General features: G+C 40.3%; 1 protein-coding gene across 3 annotated transcripts; it reads right to left on the bottom strand.

Moving 5' to 3' along the window:
• Positions 1-1,069: 1,069 nt before the first annotated feature.
• Positions 1,070-23,155, bottom strand: rtn3 (reticulon 3). Of its 3 annotated transcripts, XM_028428932.1 has the most exons (9): positions 22,833-23,155; positions 16,299-16,346; positions 10,167-12,848; positions 5,053-5,260; positions 4,755-4,893; positions 3,986-4,055; positions 3,282-3,328; positions 1,951-2,009; positions 1,070-1,864 (listed from the first exon to the last, which is right to left on the bottom strand). In XM_028428932.1, exons 1-9 carry the CDS (start codon positions 22,921-22,923, stop codon positions 1,816-1,818), a joined length of 3,393 nt encoding a protein of 1,130 aa, XP_028284733.1. In that variant the 5' UTR covers positions 22,924-23,155; the 3' UTR covers positions 1,070-1,815. The 3 variants fall into 3 exon arrangements, with proteins under 3 accessions (XP_028284733.1, XP_028284731.1, XP_028284732.1); XM_028428930.1 differs by lacking the exon at positions 10,167-12,848 and having other exon boundaries at positions 22,833-23,136; XM_028428931.1 differs by lacking the exons at positions 10,167-12,848; positions 16,299-16,346 and having other exon boundaries at positions 22,833-23,136.
• Positions 23,156-23,864: the final 709 nt, after the last annotated feature.

Here is a 23,864-nt window from a genome sequence, read left to right as displayed (position 1 = left end):
CTCCAGCTACTCTCTTTATTCAAACCTCAACTGGCTACTTTAGTTACACAAACCCCAAAATCTCCAAAGGTCCACACAGGTCGCTACTCAGACACAGGTTTGGTTATGGAGTCCTAATTGTGCCAAAGTAATGGTCTCTATTGACTTAGCAGTGTTAATCCAACAAAGCTGGTGAGTATTCACAATTATTTTAGCAGTGTTTGAACCAGTTTTTGTTATAGAGAAGCATCTTCATCTCTGGTTGGGTGAACATTTGCCACAATTTTAAATGTAATTGTTATATAAACAAAATCTTTTTACTACAGTGTATTAAAATGTCAATGAGTATCCGTGAAACATTTTTTCTGCACTTTTGTTACTAGGAAACAATTTTTTTTGGTCAATTGTCTGACATTTTCTTTGTTATCAAAGGTGATATTAGACATTACCAATATTGTCCAACACATTTTTGCACGCTTTACGTGTTTTATCATACCTATACATGTAATTTTGAATGCAGGTATTTCATTTAAATGCTGACTAATGTCTTGCTGATAAAGAATCAACAAAGAATGATGTGCCAAAAAAAGAAAAGAAATGCCATGTGGACACTCGTCTTTTCATCTCATTTGACCCTCCATAATCTTGAAACTCAACAATCTGGAAGCCATTTTGGGATTTTGGGGTTGTGACAACACAAATGAATGTGTTGCTTAACCTATCAAACAATGAGGAAATGATCCCCCAGGAGGACTGTGATAGACCTCCAGATTAAAGTAATGAAGCTCATTAACACTTAACTCTTACAATGCTGTTGTTAAGCTAGTAGGGAGTCAAAGCAGCCATCTTATATAATATATAACAATAATAAGTAGTGAGAAGAATAATCAAAATTCACAAGTGAGACCTCAACACTTTGTGGCTGGAACAGATGTGAGGACTGCTGTATGTGAGGAGGAACTGTCCTTTGATATAAAAAGCGAGGCTAACGTGTTCCATACAGCAGAGCCTGTAGGTATCCTAAGGTGTATATACATACAGAAAACTTCCATCAAAAGAGGGTGAACTAGACCAAATTATCACAGCTGGCTCAGTGTTCTAATCCTTTTTATTTCAACCTGCTCATGGGTTTTTTTAAAAAAAAAAAGTTCAGTGCATTGCAGAAACTTACATACAAAAAGTGCCTGTAAGGTGAAACATGCTCAACTCAACATCAGGCCAATCCGTAACAGCAAACCCATTACCAGCTTCTAGAAATCAACTTGTGTGAAACCAAACAAACTGGAGAGCAAGAGAGCAGGATAAGACTAGCCACAATAACACCCAAAAAGGTTGGTTTATTCCATTTTTTTACATTTTAATATCATTTCCAGCTTAAATTACCTTCAGGAAAATGTGTGGTTTGAAGTACAGACATTTGCTTTTTTTTCTGTGACACTAACAGCCATCATCCACCCCCTGCTCGCTGTACACGACAAAACCAGGTCATAGATTCAGTCTAGTTCACTGGACCCTTCCTCCATTTCCCCTGCTGTGGCACACCCGTGATCAGGGTGGGGTCACTTTCCTGCACAGGCACAGTTCTTTTCTAATGCTTGCAAGTTAAGCTGCGCAGTAGTTTTACATTGAATATCGAGTAGCTCAGAGATTTTCTACCTAGCAAGGTTCAGTGTAGTAGGGTGGTGATGGTTGATGGAGAAGGGGAGGAGGAGTTAGACTTAGGTGGGGGAAGGGGTTTAACTGTAGGAGGGGAGGGGGGAAGTAAAAGGGTTTAAGATGGTGATGGAGATGAGGATGATGTTGATGTGAAGGTTTCTAAAGGTTGGGTGGGGTTGATCATTCAGTTTTGCTGCGTTTCACAGCTCCGGGGAGTTTCTCTTGCAACCTGGAGAAATACAACAAAACACAAATGTCAGCAGAAGAAAATCATTCATAAAAGCTGGCGTTTGTCAGATGATTTGAAGCACTTACTTGGCAATTGTGGTGTTGACTTGAGTACGTGCCAGATCGATGTACTGGTCAATCTGAGTCTGGATGAAAAAAGGAAAAACAAATATGATTACTTCAAAGGAAACTGCCACTAAGAGATTTCACCATTGCCATCACCACGAGCCATGCGTTAGTGAGCTGATTCAAGCTGCATGGTGAGTATGTAAGAGGTTTTTTTCCTGGAATACTGTGCATAGCTTTGAGCCGTTTGCCTTTTGCAGGGAATTGTGATGTATCAAGGAACTTCACAAGTGAGGGTGAGCCTGTCCCCACTGTGAACGATGCAAACTGTCAAGAGGTCTAAGGTTGGCTGCTTGTAGACATTCTTACATTCACTCCACCACAAAGTCAGTGACAGGAAGCAGGAGCGGTGGCTGAGAACCTGCACTAACCCTCTGCTAACTCTAAGCTACTTTTGCAGTCCCAAAGTCTGCTCTCACTGAAGTGCATCAGATTGAAAACCCATGCTACCTTAAACTGGATTCTGTGATGCGGTCCGAGTGAGACCACCACATGAATGTGTGTCTGCCTGAAAAACCTCTCCAAATTCAGGTCGTCAGAGCTCTATGGATCAGACACACTTGGGAGAGTGTCATGAATAGAGTAGAGGGAGAGGTCCAATTTTAGACTCTGCTTTTAGTGAATATTGGTGAGCATGCAGCAGCTGCACATGAAATTCTAACAGGGATATCAAAGAACATCCCACCAAATAGGGGAGAAAAGTTTTTGTAGCGACCTCTCATTTAACATTGTTAGTATAAAAGTTGTGTTTTGCTACAGAAAATTCACAGTAAAGATGTGGAGGCGTTCACCACTGTATGTGGGCAAACATCTTAGGAATTCAGGAGGAATGTTTGTCTACAAATTTAGGCAGAACTACATCTCCCAGCTAGACACATGTTGCTGGATGTTACTAGATGTGTTGTCTTTGTATCACTCTTAGCTAAACAGAAGGAGTAGGATGTAATTTTGATTGCACTTATAATACCCAACACACTGTTGATGCTGAGCATTTTAACCCAGCATAGATCTGAAGTAGTATTAATGAGTATTAATACTAATATTAGCAACTGTGACAGCTACAGCCCAGCGGCCTTTTTGTTTAGCCTTACAGAATGAAATGTGCAGAAGTCTGTTTGCAGAAGCTGCTCTGACAGGAACAAGCCTTCAGTGTCTGATGAAGACTGCAGTCATCCAATGAGATCACAGCTGATTTCTAAGTGCTGACATCACTGCAGCTCTCAGAGGGGGTCTGAGAACCACTTTACCATCTGATACATTTATTTCGACCTGTTAGAAAGGGTCACATTTACCTTATTCTTTTCGTAAACAGGAGGCACAGCGAAGAGCAGGATGTCAGCTGGAAGACATAAGAGACAGAGGTCAGAAAAACATTGTATTTAAGTCGATTGTATACTACAACCACTCACTTGACACTACACTGATTACACCCACAATCCAGTATACTGACAGCAGTTTTTCAAAACAACCAGAGAGCTGATTAAGGCATTGCCAGCTATCCAGCTGCCATCTATCTGTTCCAGATGTCTGAAGATTCCCATTTATCCAGGTCACAGAATATTATATGGAGTACAGTTATTAGGGTCTCCTTACAGCAGTAAGCTCTCTGTGCATTGGCTAATGACGCATCAGGCTACAGAGGCTACTAGACGCTGATTAGCTAACCTCAGATACTCAATCTGCCAATGAAAATAAGAATGCTAGTCTGACTTAATTTGTGTCATCTTGTCAACCCTGCTGTACATCATTTGGTCAACCAGATGAAATGAGTGTGGTGGCCTCATGACCACACCCTAGGTGTTGTTATGGCTTTAAATAGACTGTCTATGACTTTTAGATACTCATGCTCTTTAATTGCATGCTGTCAATGTGCTCTGTTTGCAAAAGCATCTCAATATCTGACATTAAAAAAGTTTATCTTTTTACTTCAGAAATGCAAATGCTTGACATATATGCTAATGAATGTGACATGTTTCTTGGTTCCCACAGTGCTTACCCAAGATGAGAATGGTAATTCCATTGAAGACTGCTCCTACGTAGGTCAACAGCCACATGACCACAGCCAGCTGGGAAAGAAACAAAGGCAGCCACATGTCACTCATCAGCAGCAACACTTTTGGCATTTAATGTCAAACATTTGTGCAGGAAGTGTTGAGCTGTCTGTGAGCCCTAACATCTACTAAGGGCGACTGTGTTGTGGTCATGTCACAACATCAACACTGCAACAGCTGTCTAGTGTAGTTTTTGTTTTAAATTGCAGACCCAGCAGGAGTGACATGGTGAACAGGAAATAATCAAAATAAAAAACCTAGTCGTGGTTCCAAAATGTATAAATTGGGACATGTATGGAGGTCTGAACCTTTTTATTTATTATTGTATAATAAATTGAAAGTTGATTTTCCTGTAAACTGTAGACTGATTGGCTAGTTTTAGAAACAGATTTGAAGATCATAGAAAGGCAAATGTGTGCGTGTTTCATAGACAGTACAGTCATAAACAGTGGTCTGTTTTTCTGCCAGGTTTTGGGTCAAACTAGATGTCATCTATTAATATAACTACTTTGGTTATTTTAAGAATGTTGATCTGATTCTGATTATGAAGTGACCTCATGTAGAGTTTGTACTGTACTAATCAGAGCTATAAAGAGGTTGGACCCAGGAGATGAGTATTAATAGGACTGAGTGGGACTAGTATTCCATTGGAAGCAGATAAACAGTCAAAACTCTGGATGACAGTGGACAGTGACAGAGACTGGAGTTGCTCACCTTTAGGGAGTCCACAAGGTCCTCGACTAGAAAAAGGCGGCTCATTTGCTTCAGGCCTCGGTTGATATAGGTCAGACTGGCATCCACATGCTTGCGGAAAGTCTCTGGAGGGATGCTGACATCCTTATCTATCAGTGATCTGCAGCAAGACAGAGGAGGAGAGGAAGGTGAGCACAGAATTGAGTGTCCAAGCAGAAAGGCTGCAGGAACCATACATAACCAGCTTGTAGTCCAATCGCTCAACCTATCTGAGGGCATTTAAAACCACCAAAAGGTAAAAGAAAGGGTGGCCTCTCACTTGAAGGGGTGTCCCTCAGTGGATTTCTGCACAGCCTGGACGACAGACTTGTAGATGCGGAAGGTGATGGTGACGCAGAGCAGGGCCAGCAGAAGGTAGGAGACCACACTGATGATGCTGAAGGCTGCCAGTGACAGCAGCAGCAGCATGGAAAGGCCGAATACCACGCCCGACTTCTTGGGGTCTCGCCAGTGGACCAGATCACTCACTGTAAATGCAAGAAGGGGGGTGGTTAAACAAACAAAGAAATAAACATATTACACTTTAATATGCATTATCCTGAATGGCCCTAAACAGATCATTTACACACCATTTCACACAGTTTTAAAATCATTTAAAATAGGTAGAGTAAAATCCTGTTTCTAAGTTTACTAGGTGGAAAGTAGACTAATGCGCATCAGATGGTTTGTTCCACAGAATCATATGGGAATTAGTATTACGATACACTTCATTAATCCCTGTAGGGAAATAAGAAATCACAGCTTATCAGCCATATATCTATGTAGGCTTAAACTTACAATCTACTAAAGTAATTAGTGGAAAAAGTACAACAAAAAATGATACATTTATAAAGCCACCACAGCCCAAACATCTTAAGGATTGTTATAAACCTGTTTTAAAGATAATAGCTGGTTCTCTTTACAGCTAAAGGTTACAGAACTGAATACCACTACAAATTAAAGTATTAGACATGCCTCAGGAGGAAAAAAAACCTTTCTATCTTTGGCGCACTAAAACATGAACATGCGCCATAAAACTCCTCTGGCAACTGCAGCCCAGAATAACTGAGGGAGTAACACTGCTGTAGCTACCAGTTTCATGTTTGTATGCACGTCCTGTGAGAAGTCGTGCATGCAGAATTGATAGACTCTATACAAGGGAGTTACGTAATGCTGGAATGGGTTGGCACACTAACTGCCACTCCTTCCCTTTGCGTGGGGGAAAAAAGGGAGTATTTAAAAAAGCCTTGCATAAGTGGTGCTGGTGGTGGAGAAACCACGTGGGCTGATGCCTCAGGGACGGTTCAGGCCTCAGTGCTCCAGCAACTTAAATGGAACACACATTATAGAGGACATTCTCATACACCACAGGAAAAAAAACAGCTACAGCATACTTTTTTACAGGTCTTGCTTTGAGCAGTCATAAATACATATGCTTCCCTCAGCTAACAGCTGACATGTTGACTTTAACTATGGGCACATCTTTGTGGTTAAATTTTATGAATTCCATTAGTGGTTCCATGTTACAGACTATGAGCTAGGTTTTAAAGTCTGCAAGGAGATACATATAGTGATCAGTTAGCTGTGAGCAAGCAAAGATTCAAATTCAACTATGATTTTAATTAGAGCCTAACAGATATATTAGTCTGCCGTTAGTGTTGGTCGATATTGGCTGCAGAGTGTGTAGTAGTTTGTTGATGCTGTTAAGTTCATCCACAAACTCCTTTTCTTTACAATGTAAGGTTAACATCTGTTAGACATGCTAAAAAAACAGTACAGGTCTCAAAATACACAAACTGTTACATGTCAATATCCTCACATTTTAAATCTAGGTTTAATACAGGAAATATAGAGCCAGAAGTGATCAAATCTCTATGTCGAGCAATTTTAAAAGACATGAGTGGCGATGACCATCCAGAGCTAATGGACAGCTAGCCAACCAACCTGTGACAGTAGGAGGTAGGCAACCCCTGGATTTGTTAAGTGTTTAGGTCTAGGACTGTTCTACTGGAGGACATTCAATTTCAGTGCACTATTAAGGTAAGATTTGGTTGGATGTCAGTGATTACATTATTGTTACCTAAGCATACAATGTAGTAACACTAACAACTGTACTGTATGTACATGTTAAATAATTTTGTAATGGAGCTCAACACGTTCTCTGTCACATGCACACTTTCCTGTCTAAAGATGCACAGGTCATACACATACACAGGTTTCAGAAATACTGCAATGAGACAAGCCACAATCTCCTCCTCCTACACTCACAGGTTTGAAAAATATCTTTATTTAAACTAAACTCTATCTAACTTTGGCTGCCTAAAATGTGTACTTTTGCTTGAACAATGATTTATCAATACAGGTTTCAGACTTTTTCTTCATGTACCCAATGGAGAAAAATTAGATGACAATCAATAGTTTACAAAATGAGGCTGCAAGGATATCAAACATCAATAATCACTGCACATTGCAAAGACCTTGATTTAATTTTAATACCAATGCAGGCTCTGTCCAGTATGTTAAAGTATCTACTTTATAATTACCATGCAGTAGAACTGGTCAGCTGAACCCGTTTACAAGGACTGGAGAGAAATTTCAAGAACCCCCTCATCTGACTGAAATTGGACACATGTTGGTCTTATATTATTCAGTGCTTGCTTATAAACCAGCAGCAGAATTTAGGCACATTAGCACTGGGCTGATGTGATTCACTTTTGTTGTCTACTGGGATCTGTGTCGTCACAGGGCTTATAGACAAAGTCAGCATCAGACAATTTTCCACAACAAAAAGACACTGGGATTTTTACATTCATAATTATTGGTAAAAATCAATAAAACATTGCCACAAATGCATTGTAATAGAGACTAAATGATTTACCAACTGGGCCTAACATTAATATCTCAATATAGCAAATACAAGATATTAACCACCATGTCCGAGTGGCAGTGAAACATAAGCAGTGTAACTGCTAACTGTTCCTGTGGCGTAATTAGTAATTGGACTATTTTAAGTGTCCAAGTCAATATGCCTGTTCAAGCCTTGCTCTATTTTTCTATATGACCCCATTAAAAACCTAATGCATTTTCACTTTGACCAAAAGGAATATAATAACAGTATCTTCCTCTACTTTTTACAATTCTTCAAACAGACAATTAAAAATAAACACAAATAAATGCAAAGCGACTGCTAATCTGACTGCAGATCTGACAACAAACAAGGGAGTTGGAACCAGTTCAGTAAATACAAATCCTGGATCAGTTGAGCTTATGCTAAACCTTTTGCTTGCGTTCAGTCTCTTCACCTCTCTAGCTCTTTCTGGTGTATCAGCAAAGAAAACAAATCATCCATTTAAGATTATATTTATGCTTGAAATGATGCATAATGCAGGGGTACAAATGATATGAGTAACGGATGAGTGCTATCTCATATTGCTGCCAGCCCACCTCCGCACCACATAGATTAACCTGAGATTAGAGTAGAATCACATGCTGCCAAGATGCCAACTGCATGAGCCTCCACACTGAGGTTTAAAAACCTAATGGTGATGTCACAGAATGGATGTCATCTTTATTGACAGTCTATGAACATAACTTTTGTAGTTTAAAAATGGTTTGTTGACCAAAAACTGGAATATAAATGCAGTAAATGTCAAGCATAGCCAGCATAACAGCATAACTCGCTGAAACAAACTCACCAACTGTACCCCACTTAATAACCTACTGTGCTGTGGAGCAGCACTGCAGAGAAGCACTAAAATAGCACAAGCTCCTGGCTAGAGGGGGAGGAGACAACAATATAAGTGCCTTTACAGAACACGACCAAATGGCTCTTCCCAAAACTCCTTAAAAATAACAACTAAATAATGTGCACTTCTGACATGAATCATGTGTTTAAAAACTAAATTCCTTTGTGCAGAGTGGATTCTTATGCCAAGAGTAGCAAGTGCCAACTCTAGGTTAAAGTACACGTGGACTGAATGTGTTAGGATAACTGTCTGCATACCAGCCTGTGCGCATGTTTGTAATGGAGACCGTGTTTGCTTAGCATGAGAAAGGACTGTGGAACTAGCTGCTATAACGTGCCCTTCATCTGGTCAACTTTGAACAAGACACAATTATTATCAGAGCTTTTATGGTAGGAGGCTGGTTTAAAGCAGCTCTTGCACCCAGTTTTTAAAGGTTGTGTATGAATAAAGAGAGGTGGCCCTGAGAAGCAAACTAATTTCCCGGGAAATTTTTTTGCTTAGTTCTCACTGAATTCTGAATATAAACTTTTGTACTACTGTGGCCTCTAGATGTATATTATTTTGCAGCATTTTGCACTGTGCTTTGCCATCATGCCATAAGCTTCACAAAGTGTGCTGTGGAAAGTGTAGCTGACACCTGACACTGGGGATTGACTGTACCGCGTGACTTCCAAGGTTCTGCAAGCCAGCACTTGGCCACCATTTTTACACCCCCACCCTCACTCTGTCAGAGGACCACTGTCGAGCTATAAAAGACAGAGGGGGCAGGAGAGGGTCATAAGCTCAAATTGAGTGGGGATAAGAAGACCTTATGTAGCTCAAGTGTATCATATACCATGGAGAGTCTGGTATAACACCTGCAACAACTGCAGTCTTCACAGCTTTACTATGTTGTCAAATAAACACCTACAAGTTTCATAGAAGTATTTTGTGCACTGCATCTGCAACTATGCATTTATAAAAAGAAGTACTTAACCTCAAATGTGAAACCAATGTTAAACTGAAAATTTCCAGGGGAGGCCAGCTCTGGTATTCTTTAGTGCATGAGGCATTTAGACAGCCTTACATCAAAGCACCTGCTCCAGTTACCCAATTGATTTTTGGCATTTGAAGCTGAACATGTGGCATCATGCGGAGATAATGTGCACTATGGGTTGAATTGGTGCAAGCCAACCAAATGATTATGACTACAAAACAACTGGTATTTCTCACAGAGCTAAACTGTGAGTGATAAGTGACCCTGTGAACTTGCCTTGCCTGTAAAAATTACATCAACATTAATCAGCATTTAGCCAATGTCCAAACTAGGACACTTGACAAGCATGAGGGACATTGTGTTCTCCTGGTATATGTAGAAAAGAGAATGAATGAATTTTTTTTTTTTTTTTTTTTTTTTAGATACTGTATTAATCCCAGAGGGAAATTCTTTACGGCTGCTGCCAAGCAGGAGTTGGGATCGAACCACCAACCTTCCGGTTACTAGACAACCCTGCTATACCACTGCGCCACTGTTGTCCCCTCATTGCACATAATATTAATATTTTTTTGAAAAGGAACAGGTAGTTACAGGTATAGGCAAGTAAAGAAGTCCTCTATAAAGGACTGCATGAGGTTAGCAGGCCTAGTGCCCAAAAGCAAGAGGTGTTACCTGATAAGTGGGTTAGTATTGCTGTCAAGACATGCTCAGCAAGATGATAGGCTTCAGCCACCCATTCGTCGATGGCTTCTACCTCTTTGGAATACGTGCTGTCAAACACAGGGTTGCTTTGGGAACATGGAGGATTCAAAACAGAGATAAAGGAAGACTGCTCTACACATGTAGTGTTGGGGTAAGCTTGGTCCTGGTTTGAAGCCTTTGATTGGAGGTTCACTGGCTCCTCTTCTTCTTGGGTGCTTCCCAACTCTTTCAGAGCACTAATAGTAAGTTGTTCTTGTTCAAAATCCATCACCATAGTTGGAGGGGACTGTGCAGGAAGCAAACTGGTTTTGTTAAGCTTGTTTTTTGAGGCAACACTTTGATCTGTGTTGTCACGTTCTTCATCCTGCCTCGACTTTAAGCACTCGCGCATGAACTCTACAAAACTATCTGTGGGCTCAGAGACTGAGCTGTCGCCGTCCATTGCTTCTGTATTGCTTGTTGTGTCAGGTATATGGTGACTTTCTTTAGTCTCCAGGTGCGTGTCAGGTTTCTTTGATGGGAATGTCTTGGCATCAATGTCAGTGGTCATTTTTGTCTTACACTCTAGTTCTCCAACGTTGTTGAGTGGCTCACTTTGGAAACAGGAATATGGATCTTTAGGGTATTCTCTAGGAGACAATGTGGAAATGTCTCCTTCATGCTTCACTGAAGTGATGCCATCTAGACTTTGACTAACTTCACTAACAAAATTTTGTTCAGTGCTTGCACTCTGTGTTTCAGAAAGAAACCGCTCCTTAGCATTGTTTAGCCCTTTACCAATGTCATCCAAGGGAGAAGATGGATCATAGTCATAATCAAATGATTGTCTGTCATATATATCATCTTGCATGAAGCTGGTTTTAGCAAAAGGGACTCTCTCTCTGTCAGTTTCTTTTGCAGTCATATTGTTCTCATGATCCTCTTCGGTTCTGGTGTTAGAATCGGGTTCGTTGGATTTGAGATCAGTTTGGCAAGGTTTCACTAGGAAATCCTGACCTTCATCTGACCACTTATCTTCATTGTCTGGGAAGTCCACTTCTTCATTTGTGACTATGAAAGGGGATGGGTTATCATTTACTTTATTTGTAGTGATCTGTGATTTGTCTGACTGTGCTTGTAAAATATTTGAAGGAGAGTCCTTTGAAATGGTTGGAGTTGATTGTGGCTCAGAATCCTGATCGACAGTTTCTGGAGCAGCTTTCAGGATCTTGTGTTTAGGAGAATACTCAGCATCTGAATCCACAGGCGAAGACGGAGGAGAGTAGCCTTCCATGAATTCAGTTTCTAAAGGGCGAGTTTTAGGAGGTTCTGTTTTAATGTCTTCTGGCTCAGGTTCAGCGGTTTTAGGCACCTCTCTGATTGGGTCTTTAACAACTTCATAATCCTCATCTTCCTCTGCCTCAAGCTCCATTTCCATCTCCTCATCACTGTAATTTGGCTCATCTGTTTCTATAACATTAATTGTTGGAACCTGCATTAGCTTTCTCTCAGACTTTGGTGGAGGAGTCTCTGTGTCTGTTGTTGGAAGATTAGGAGCTGCAGAGTATGGGTTGGGTGTGGGATCACTTAAATCTGGTGGCTCAAAAGACTGAGGTGCTGATGCAGGTGCTTCAACACCATCTTCAATGACTGTATCATCAGACTCCCCAGAGCTATCTGCTTCACTTGCCTCAGAGGGCTCCAGATCTCCAGTTGCCTTCTTATCATCTGAAACATTTTGTTTAGCATCAGTATCAGCAGAAGAGGAAAGTAAAGGAGATAAGGAGTCAAAGCCTGCTGGAGGTGCTGGTGAAGATGTAATCACCAAGTCAAGATTTGATGAGGGCTTGACACCAGATTTTTCCTGCTGATCCCACATGTAGGCTGTTGGCAAAAAGCTGAGGTCAAACTCTTCCTCAACACTGGGTTGTCTCTGTACATCACTAAAATCATCTTTTAGTTTTGGAGTTTCAACAGGGGAATCCATAAAAGCATCAGGGACACCAGCAAAGGCAGGAGGCACATCAGGTATAACTATTTCACCATCCTTCTCTTTTGCTGTCACAATGTTGGCGTCTTTGATCAAATCTACAGAATCAAAATTGGGCATAGGCGGTAAATGAGCTTTCATCCACTCTTCTGTTTCTTCAAACTCGTTTACTTGTCTAAAATCCCCAAGTACCTCAAAGGGGGATTCTGGTGACTCCTGATCAGCAACACTTCCCCTTTTCTGAACAGCTGATGTAGTTTTATCCTGGGGAGAGTTTGGCTTCTCAGGGGAAGACTTTTGGCCCTCAGCAGGTGATTTTGGGGTCTGAGGGGGAAATTTTGGGGCTTCAGTGCATGATTTTGGGATCTCTGTGGTAAATTTTAGGGCTTCTGTGGGTGATTTTGGGATCTCAATGGGAGGTTTGTCATGGTGGCGGTCCCTGAAGTGAGAGAAACTTCCTTCACTTCTAAAATCAGGTTCTTTCTTTTTTGCAGCAAGAGCTTCTAGTGCCTTTATTCGCTCTGAAACAGGAGATGTCTTTATCGGTGAATCTGGTTGTCCATCTGGTGGTCCTGCTTCACTCCCATAGTTACCAGGGGAGAATGAACCAGGCTGAGAAGGAAAGCGAAGAGATGTCGCAACACCTTCACTGGGCTTGTCAGAGCCCAGGACCACTCTTTTGTCTGCATCGCCATGCAAGAACAACAGCAAAGAGGAAAAAGGAGGGGAGGTCATAAAAATCACATCCACTAAACTCCCATGCACTTTTTATATTACTCAGTGAGGGATGTAGCAGCCCAAGCATTCATGCACTGTATCATGAAAATGTAAGGCAGATTCTTATCATGAATGGGCTCTTCATCTTTTACATGCTCTGCTCTTAACTACTTCACAAAGTTGCCACAAAGCAGCACTCATGGCAAGATACATCTCAATTACCTTAACAAAGCAGCAGAAGAAATAAAACAGCACTTGTATTTCTTCTAAATCTCTTGCTATGGTGATATTGTATGCCGCAATTTGTATAACAACTGTATATAACTTCTTTTCAGACTTGAATAAAGTTTGTAGATTGTAGAACTATAGAACTACAAGTAAATACTAAAAACTGAGGTATTTTAGTGCTGCTAAAGTAAGTCAACAAAACATTTATATATCTGCTTCATTTAGCTGCACTGACCAAGTTACAGCAGGATGAGTCTTAAAAAATGTTGGGATAAGCACCACATCATGGCACCAAATACAGCGACACCTTGCTTCCTCTTATTGTCCTTCTTCATTTCTGAGTTTAATTCCAGCAATAATGATCCGCCTAGCCAACAAGCTACATTTTTACTGCATCAGTAAAAACAAAACAAAAATCTGTGACCTGCAGAATTCAGTGCGTTCAAGTCAACCGTTTGACATAGACCTACACACAAACATCCATCTAGCTCAGTTCAAGGAATAACACCTCTTCAGGTTGTTGTACTCTCAACAATGTGTTCGTCTTTACCTAAAATGTTACCTATACAAACAGTTCTTTTACTCGAAAATCTCAAAAAAACAAAAAGGGAATATTTCAAGCTCAGCAACAAAAAGGAATTTTTCAGAAATACTAAGCTGCTTAAAGTTATTTGTTAGATTAAAAGTTAACACTCTACAGTTACATCCAAATACAAAAAATGATGACAAATATGCCGAGAGTTAGATAATCAGGTCATTTAATTAATTCCAGCAGTGTACAAGATTTTAATAATCCATGCAAAGGCAGGACCCCACCCCTCCACCTCACCCTGACTGTCCCTGGAAATCCTACAGACCACAACCTTCCAAAGACATTGCAACTGTTCCCATCACATAATCTTCTTCTGCACAAATGATCTACAATGTTATGTTCAATTTTCCAACATCAGTCATAATAACAAGGAAATGGAAGCTATATTAGAAAAAGAACAATAGCTGCCCAGTTTAATCGAATCATATCAATCTCCACAACCCAAAATGTAACTTTTTGCCTAGCAGGCACTTTTATGTATTTTTATATTTAACCCTACATTGTTACTAGTGTTGTCACCATGATCCCAATTACTCCCTGCCACAGCATATACAGACTTTTTACTGGTGCCTAACTGACTGGTCCACTGTCTTGGACAGGGCTGCCACCTCCCCTGCACCACAATACAATGCTTTGTTCAAACTAGGCCACATGAATGGACTTTCCATCTCGCCAACAGTGTTGTAGTCTTTTGGCACTGTACTTGTAAACAAATTCCAAAACAGCAAGTGCTGGGGGAATACATTCAAGGATGTTGGATACCACTGGACCTACTTTGTAAAAATCTACAACACTTATCTCGAAACTATAATCCACTAGTGTTTTTATGAGCAGGTTTGAGATAACTCTGTCAACAACATTGCAGATTACTAAACCACAGGCATGTACCATCTGCCAAATTAGGCCTGAGTGGCCTTCGCAATCTTATTTATATAATCAGCTGGGTGTAGCTGGGTGATAATGAATCAGAATCTACTCTAAGTATGGGAGTTTAATTTTTAACTTTGAATTCCTACAAAATATTTTAAGTCCATATACATCTACTTTTTTTGATCATGCACCATGGCAGGTTTTTCTATCCCTCCCTCACATCAGTGACTGCCTTTGGATAGCATTAGATGTGACATCCTGCATGGATAATTAATGATGACCACTGCAAACCCAGTAATTACAGTCTGTGATGAGATTGAAAGAGTTTAAAAACCAACACTTAAAATATCTTGTTTGTGAATATACTCCACAGAACTAGTCTGGTTTTTACTTTTTCACAAGCATTATTTGGTATCACAAACAATCTATTGGACTAGTGCTAAAACAGCTAGAGTTTAAAGGGTGCAGTCACGTCATACCTCAAACACTTTGGATGTGTGATGATGTGTTAAAGATAATGAGTGACTGTGCTACAAGTTATCATCTACTCTACCCTACTCTACAACCATTTAATAAACACTACTTTCACTGTTTTTGCACAAATGTGAAATTCTCACACTGCTAAACACCCTAGCTAAAATATCTAAGAAAATAAAGAAGCCAAACTTTTTAAAGGAAACCTACTTTTAATGCTTAAGCAATGATGTAAAACATGCACGAAGCCTACAGAGCCATAAGCAGATAGTGGGGTGGAGGGTGATTGAGCAGCAGCTACAGGCAATGGCAGGCCCAGGCCACTGGGCGGTGGATGATATCTCCAGTGCCACTCATCCTCCAGGGCCCACTTGCTACCGAGGCTGGGCTGAGGAAAGAGAAGGGGGGTCAGATACTAGGGCAGCAGGAAGGTAGGATCATCCCCTGGGATGCCAACACGATCCATTTTTAGGTTTCTGCACTCGTGTGCACAATGTGAACTTAAACTTCTCCGCTTTCTTAAAATAAGGTGGCAATCTTGGGATTATCTTGAACCTACGGTGAGCGATGCTGACCTAAATAATGGCTGCTAGGAGGCAATAGAAACTGAGGTGGACCACATTTCTAGCAGAGCCAGGGATTTTATTGTTGCTTCTGTAAAGACTTTGAAGATGGTGAGAAAAAGCAGCAGTGATCTCTGATCCAATCAACTGACTGCTGGTAAATAATGCCAATTTGTTTGGTCACCTAAATAACAATAGTGACATGTTGTTAAAACTCCAACACAGAAGTGTAGGCTGTGTAGGCTCACATACAATAACCCAACAGTTAAACCTGTCAATAGGCCAAGATGGCTATTTAGGGCATAAGCTAGACAGGTTTCATCTCAAGTTGCAGCAGAGGTTGAGGGTGGCTAAGAAAATTACCAATGCCATATGTCACTGAAAACAGGAGCTCTGCTGCCTAGAAAAATGGGGGTCAACAGTGTTAAACAGATGGGATACTATGACAAGGCTTGTAGGAGGGTAAACTGGTCAAGGTTGTAGGAGAACCTGGGTTAAGTCTTGGAGTCTTGGAGTTCACTATGCTAAAGTTTCTGCGCAGTTCCATTGGATTTTTAATCGAACTCTGACAAACAGGAGAGGGGCACTAGAAAGAGGGATGAAGTAAAGCAGTACAGCAGCAGGCCAGCAAGAAAGTACAGGACAGAGGGAGAGAGCAGGCGAGCAGCGTGAGAGAACCATACACTTGCCTTGAGGAGACTGAATGAGAGATACAGGCGAAGAGGAAAGAAAGGAATCTGAAAAAATAAAAAGGACAGAAGAATGATCATCCTAGAAGAAAAGAGAACTCCTACCATACTGCACCCATTCAAATAAAAGCATTCAAATAATCAGAAAAGTCGACTTATCCAACCTTAACAACTCTACAACTACTTCAAAAGACCAGGAAATACTGACATTCGATCATGCATATGATCTTGCAGTTTAATTCAATTAACCTCTAACTTACTCTAACTTACTTAATACATGCACTTATGCACTTAATTATGTTTGCTACACAGACAAAACCAAGACAAAGTACATAGAGTAGACAAAAAGCTAGGGATGTCCCAATCCGATCATATGATCGGAAATCGGGCCCGATTACGTGATTTCAGACTCGATCAGAATCGGACATTACCTCCCGATCAGGACTCGGATATATATTTATCAGGGCTGTCAAAGTTAATGCCTTCTATGCAGGGTGGCTCTGTGTCTTGTAGTGTAGGGGTATGACAGCTGCTTTTGGCGCAAGAGGTTCTGGGTTCGAGACTTCGATGCGTGTGTGAAATCTCCCAGTGTGGCGGTAGCGCGACACACACACACGGGTTTTGCTGCAATGAGTGCCTTTATAGAGAGTCCTGAAAGTATCGGATCGGGACTCGGTATCGGCAGATACTCAAAATCAAATGACTCAGACTCTGGCTCGAGGGCAAAAAAAACCTGATCGGGACATCCCTACAAAAAGCTTCAGTTACTGCTATTAACAGACACAAGTGCTTACCAGAAATGAGCTACAAGCACAGTTGCTTTCAGTCCTGCAGGTTTTATGGTGCCCACGCTCTCTCACTTATTCTTGGTACTAGACAGCACTGGCCAATTCCCCTTGTCAAGATACTTTTAGTTGTATTTTTAATTGTTTAGTCTTGAATACTAAGTGAATTCCCAACTACCTGTTTACATGTCTGAAGCTTCTCAGTCATGCAGGTCATGGTTAATCTATGTGCTAAAACAAAGATAACTTGAATATGGTTCTATTCTCATCCACACTGGAATGGATGAGGCGCTGTTTTAGCACTGTTTTCATGTGCTGTATTGTACACATGAAAAGAACCAGAGTGAAAATGGTAAGGAATTAAAAAAAGAGAAGTTTTAAGCTTCCATTGGACATAATAATCATGACATCGGAAGCACATAACCACTTTGTCATCAGGGCTTTGAATTCCAAACTTTGAGACCAAAAAAAAAATGCATGCGTCCAAATGCGTAACAGCCAAAGGACTGAAGTCACAGTCCATGTTGTGCAACTTGGTCTGAATATCTGATATTACGCAAAGACACTGTCTATTCTGAGTATAGCCTCTGTCAGGGTTCAGAGTACACCATCAGTAGCCCACACCTCATTCTCCTTTGTCAGCCAGGAGAGAAACTTCTTGAGTCATCACAAGTGTCTGAAACAGTGTGAAGATGAGGTGTGGTTCTTCCCCTCAGCTCAGCTGAACCAGAGTTCCTACTGACTGGACAGGTTAGGGTTGATGTGGGCCTTGTGTTGCAACATTCTTTCACTCAGATTCATAAGGCTGTTAGTCTCCTAAAACACCACACCTTCACTTTTTAACCACAGTGAAAGCCTTTAATCCTACTTGCAGATCCACTTTTGGCAGAAGGAAACAGGTGTACTGAAAGTAAAATTATACATGAATATTAAGTAACACAATTAACATTGTGTGAAAATTTCAAATACGATAACATCACAAGTGTTTTTTGACTGTAGCGTATGAACCAACATGTATGCAGAAATTGCGACATGCTTGGGATGAATAAAGCCTTTCTATTTTATTCTATTGATCCATAACCGCATACTAATGGCTAATGTTAGCGGACCAATATATAAGAAAGCCCTAGTGAGTATCAATTTTATTTAATGCACTGTTGTCAGTTAGGAATCAAATCAGAAAGTGGTTCAATTTATATCCATTTCAACTAATTAGAAATTGGTATGAATTCACCGCAGAAAAGACCTTTTAGAACAGCTTGCTTTTGTAGCAAATACCTGCCCCATATCTTACAGGTATGCACTAAATAGTGACATTAGCATCCTAGTAATGTGATTTTGGCCACAGTGCAACTAATGTTCACTCTGAACAAAGTTCAAACGCAAGAAATATTATCTGTCTCTTTATCTGCTTTGAAACAATGAAAACAGTTTAACAGAGTTTTCTAAGCAAATAACAGCTACTTGCTGTGCAAATGAAGTTGATAAGATACGTTTCTGCACTATAAAAACAAACAGTGAGGCTAAAAAAGCTCAACAGAGCTGAAGTGAACTGCAGTTGGTAATAGTTTTCTAAAACCCTGACAGTAGCAAACCCTTTTACATTAAAGAAATAATAAAGCTTTAGCTACTGACTGATAGTAGAAACAATTCTTGTTGGAATAGAATGTCTCTGGGACAAGGGTTAGAGTGCCTTCAAGCAGTCACAGGCTGTAACAAAATACCTCAGTCCTTCTGCCTTAAATCTGAAAACTGGCAGGCATGAGTAGGAAGTCAGTGCTGCCACTGTGGCCTCAGGCTACTTAGCCAAGAGTCTTAGTGAAGGCGAGGGACCTGGGTGGGTCTACCACCATGCGTGCACTTCCTGCCCTGGTGCTCCAGCCACCCTGTACTGTCAACCACTGAGAGCCATCCGATTGCTTATGTGACCTCAGTGATATAGTCTGCTCCAGCAGGGAGTGAAGGGAGGAGGGTCAGCATGGCAACACAAGTATAAGGATGGGATGGAGGGGAAGGTGGATAGAACTCCATGTTTTTTGCAGCTCTGCATTTGTGTTTTACTCTTAAATACATTAAAGTGAGCATCTTTCTGAATCAAAGAAACTACTTTGGAATTATGATTTTTTTTTCTTCAGTGAAATGTAAAAGCTTAAATGGTATGTGGGGTGTGTTGCCTCCAGCAATACAGAGTAAAGGTTAGTTTGCTCATACTAAAACATGTCTGTGTGCAGCTGGAACCCAGAGCAGGGATCTGCCATTATCAAAAGGAAAGCTGAGAATTATTCAGCCCAGTCACTGAGTGTTACAACAGCTTTTAATTCTGTTTCTCACAAATTCTTTTGAACAATCTGACTTTGAAGCTGCGTGCAATGCAGCAACACATTAACTGGTTCTTTAGCTAACTTCCCCTGAACGTCTGATGCAATGTAGTTTGAAAAATGAGGTCCTCGTTTTGAAGTATGCCACTTCCTTTGTGACTATAATCACTCAGTGTGCAAGTCAAGTAAAATGGGCTTGGCTACAGAAAAGATGGTTAAGAGAGGGCCAGTCCATCTGGTAGCAGGGGCATCCACAGAGTCAAAGAAAATCCTATAATGAAAACTGCTGCTACAATACTAAGGTTCAGTGACACTGACAAAAGTAACGCAAAGAAAGAACCCAAACATACCAGTAAAACTGGCATCTAGCTGTACTGTAACAGATCACATATATTACCAGTCCTACTAGCACTAGCTAGTTCCCTTTCTCAAAGACATTAACATGCACTTAATCACTTTTTATTTTCAATATGTGCAGGAATCGTAATTCAACATATGTAAAGATGTGTATGCTAAATTCAAAAGGTATTTTCCACAAAAATCGAAAGGTTGTGATGTTAACATGCCCTTCCAAGTGCTTGGGAGCTAGGGTGCAACACTAGCTAATATTACCTAGCTTGCTGATATGAGGAACATATTATCTAATGTAACACATACAGTAAACTACCATCTTTAATTGGTAACAGTATCTCATTCATTCAAATGTCCAGGGCTGATGTGGCTGCTGAATTGGGTAGCTTACCTTTTGCAAGTTATTTTATCAGTTAACTTTACAAAACCAATGCTAGATCCATGCATTAGATTAAACTCACAGCTTGCTAAAATGATCACTAGCAAAATACTATGTGAGATATATTAGTTGCCTAGCTTTTCATCAGCTAATGTCATCCGTGATACAGTACAAACTTGTACAGCTAATAGCTAGCTGTGACTTAGCTATAGAACATGGATGTAGCATTGGTGGCTTTGTGGCTTTCAAGTAAACAATAAAAAGAATAGTATACATGCAAATCTCTCAGCTGCAATACAAACAAAATAACATTACATACAAACCTTGTGACAGTACAAAACAACATTGCAGAGCAATAAACTGTAGCATTATTCCAGTCAATACCAAGGATAACTGCTCCGATGTATGTTGAGAGAGAGAGAGTGCTCAAAAAAGTGCAAGCAACAAGAAGGTTTCTGCAGTTCACATTATGGCCAAAGGTGTCACAATTTTTCAGATTCACACAGGAACTCTTATTTGAGTAAAATGTTTGACACAGAAAGATACAGTATAAGGCAAGATATGATTCTCCAACAGCACATTAACTGCAATAAAACATGCAGAATCAATTAATCAATTAATCAATTAATCCGAATTACGTGCAAGCATTACACTGACATTTAACAACAAGACTTTAACAGTTTAACTTAATTTCACTCTTAAACAAAAAAATTACGCAAAAATATAAAATCTCTGAAATATGCCTTTTTCTGACTGGCCTAGCTGACTCTGCAAACAACAAACAAAACAAAAGCTTACTATTTTATGCTGCATTTACAACATCAGATGATTATAATGAAGAGACAGATGTCATCAATAATTCACTCATTTGCCGTTTGAAAATTATAGGTTCATACATAAATATACATATTCCCTTTGAAGTGTAACTTATAATGTGCCTTTTTATGGTTAAAAGCATTAGTTCTATTAGTAGTTCTAGTGTTTCCATACGATGTGAATGCAGAATGGGGCCCAAAGCCCAGGCCTGACTTAGCAGTGCAGTAATGACTCAGGTTTCTGGAGGGCAATGTCTGTTATCTGTCAAGGAATGTTTTAAGAAAACAGTCCCAATCTTTCTGTGTTCGGTTAGCATTGCTGGAAAACCAGTTTCACAGCTTTGTTTTCTAGGGTTTGCCTTAAAAAAATGACAGTCCTGAAAGACTAAAGCTAGCTATTACACTAACATGTTTGCAGCTGCCAATTTTCTGGGACAGAAACAGAACGATCCATGATTGTTGCCACAGAAAACAGATTAGTGTTATCATGGAGTTATTATCATATGATGGATCACAGGGAAATAAGTGTCATCTTAAATGCTTTCTTATTAAAAAAATAATATTTACTTTTGCTTCCCAACAGAATTTATTTGTACTTTCTTCTCCCTTTAATGATCCCCACTTTCAGACCAAACAGAAACTCATTGAGGCATCAGGTGCCACACCCTGGCGTATCCAGTTGACACCCATCACATGTGCTACGCTTCATTAAAAGCCTACCGTACATTCCTTATGATGAACACTACATGGCTTTGAGGGATTTTCAAACGGCTCACATGTAGAGACTGATTGAGCTGTGGAGTTCAAATCAGATCAGCTTAACACACAAACATACACACACACTCAATGATGGCGAGGCTGCCACTCCCTCATAAACAAACCACTCAATAAGGCCCTGAGAGAAAATACTGCTCCTTTGTTTTTTTAAATTAGGTTCGTCTAGAGGGCGTAGCATGGAAAAACTAAAAGAATGCATCACAACTTTAGGTGAAAACGGTTTTAAAAAAAAAAGAAATAAAGAAATGGCTGCACTGTTTTTCAGACATGTTTTGTTCTTGCTCCCATTATCACCGACACCGAAAAGGGCAATGCGCCTTTAAGAGGTCCTCCCTTCGTTGGCAGTTGCCCAGTAACAATGCATCTGCAGTGCAGAGCATCGCACAACGCTTTTTCAATGCAAACCATAATGTGCATAAACTGTCATGTAATGTTTCTTTACTCAACACACATACCCTTAAGGTAAAAGATGACGTAAGGGTATATAATCGATCGCTTGGGTACACGTTTTAATTCGGCTGCCATCAAATACAGCTAGCGATAGAGATATATTAACAAAAATATAATAGTTCTGTTTCAAATGGGCCCTGCAAATCACCAATAATAACAGTGTAACTTTGTAACGCCGCATTTTAACAAGTACTACACAGTCACTGTTCTGTATTTCGCCGCTAAGCCGACCATTCTATATGCACAGCTTAATTTTTGTTTTGCCAACATTAGCTATTTACCGTGACACTGCTAATTAGCAAGACATAAAATGACAGAAACATAAATGAGGTCTGACGTTTTCGCCAGAAAAGACAACGGCGGACACCAGAGCTAGGCTGGGCTTGATTGGTAGCCGTCTCTCCAGTTATGTTCCGCTACCACAGGTGTTATCTATAATGCTGAAACAAGCTTTAACAACCACACAGACGGGAACAAGACACAAAATGAACGGCGGCATTGTACACTATAGTGGCTAACACTAAGCTTAGTGACTGACATATAAACTTTGGCATTACGGTGTAATGCCTGTGGATAAAAACACATATGGTTTAGGAGGTAAACACTGTGGTAAGATTAAAATCCATCAAGGTGATTTTTACCGTTAGCCATTTTCTTACCAGAGAGCTTTGATTCTTTGGCAGCAGAATTCTGTCCATCGGCAAACCCTTGCGACGATGATATCTGGGCGGACTGAGTCATTGGATCCATTGTACTGTAGTTTCAAGACAGCTGCACAAAGGCGGTGAAATGTCTGTCGCTTAAGCTGAAAATGTCTTATATTGTTCTTATAAGACGTAGACGTCGTTTGACTTTCCTCAAATTACCCCAAGAGCGGGACTCGGATCTACACCTTAACGCAACGTCCGAGCACTGAGAGGAAGAACGGAGATGGAGGGAAACAAGGCGGACCGTGGAGGAGGGGTAAAAAAACATGTCGCCTGTGAGGCGTTCATGTTCTCCCCTTAAGCTCCAGTGCTTAAAACAACCTTTGACAAACACAATTTGTCTCCACATCTAAATTTGTTAAGATGATACACAAATTACCACAACAGCCACCTCTCGTTAATTCAGACTGCCTTTTGTATAAATAGAACCCGCAATACTACACAAACATAGCAATTTTAGCATGAAGTTCATGATTAATGACGCAATACCCTACAGCAATGAAAGGCAGCAAAAGGAATATTCCTGAACACAGACACCTTCGTTTTAACCTTTGAACAAAGGTGTTATTTTACATTTCAGGATTACCCCTTGTGAAGTTGTAATGTATTCATCTTAATACGTCAAGATATTACATAGTTTTGTCAATCTAAATATGGATGCATTTAAATTTGCTTCGGCGACAAAATACGCCATATCTACAAATATTTAGAATGATGCTACCGTACGGTTTTGTGTTATTCTAAAAGGTTGTTTTACTGTAGCCTGTTTTCCATTATGTAATGTTTACCTTTGTTCTATTTTGTAGCTGTCACAAAACGGCTCCATGCTGCCCTCTAACGGAGGTGAATGCCAATAACATAGTATGAATGCATGAAATGAAAATAACCAGAATAGTGCAGTCATTGCTGGTCATCTGTAGGAGCAACGTTTTATACATCGTGTCCAGTCTTTTAACAGACTGCAAAGAACATAGTAAAACAAGC

Source organism: Parambassis ranga, chromosome 18, assembly GCF_900634625.1.
Source record: "Parambassis ranga chromosome 18, fParRan2.1, whole genome shotgun sequence".
In the NCBI taxonomy this organism is placed as follows: domain Eukaryota; kingdom Metazoa; phylum Chordata; class Actinopteri; family Ambassidae; genus Parambassis; species Parambassis ranga.
Note: the sequence above shows the minus strand (reverse complement) of the source record. Positions and strands in the feature narration are given on the sequence as shown.

Excerpts from the sequence above, each read along its gene's own strand:
- rtn3 (XM_028428932.1), bottom strand. The coding sequence starts at position 22,923 with ATGGATCCAATGACTCAGTCCGCCCAGATATCATCGTCGCAAGGGTTT. Across the intron at positions 12,849-16,298 it reads TCTCATTCAGTCTCCTCAAG|ACAAAAGAGTGGTCCTGGGC; the intron begins GCAAGTGTATGG and ends ATGGCGATGCAG. Across the intron at positions 5,261-10,166 it reads AATACTAACCCACTTATCAG|TGAGTGATCTGGTCCACTGG; the intron begins GTAACACCTCTT and ends TTGCATTTACAG.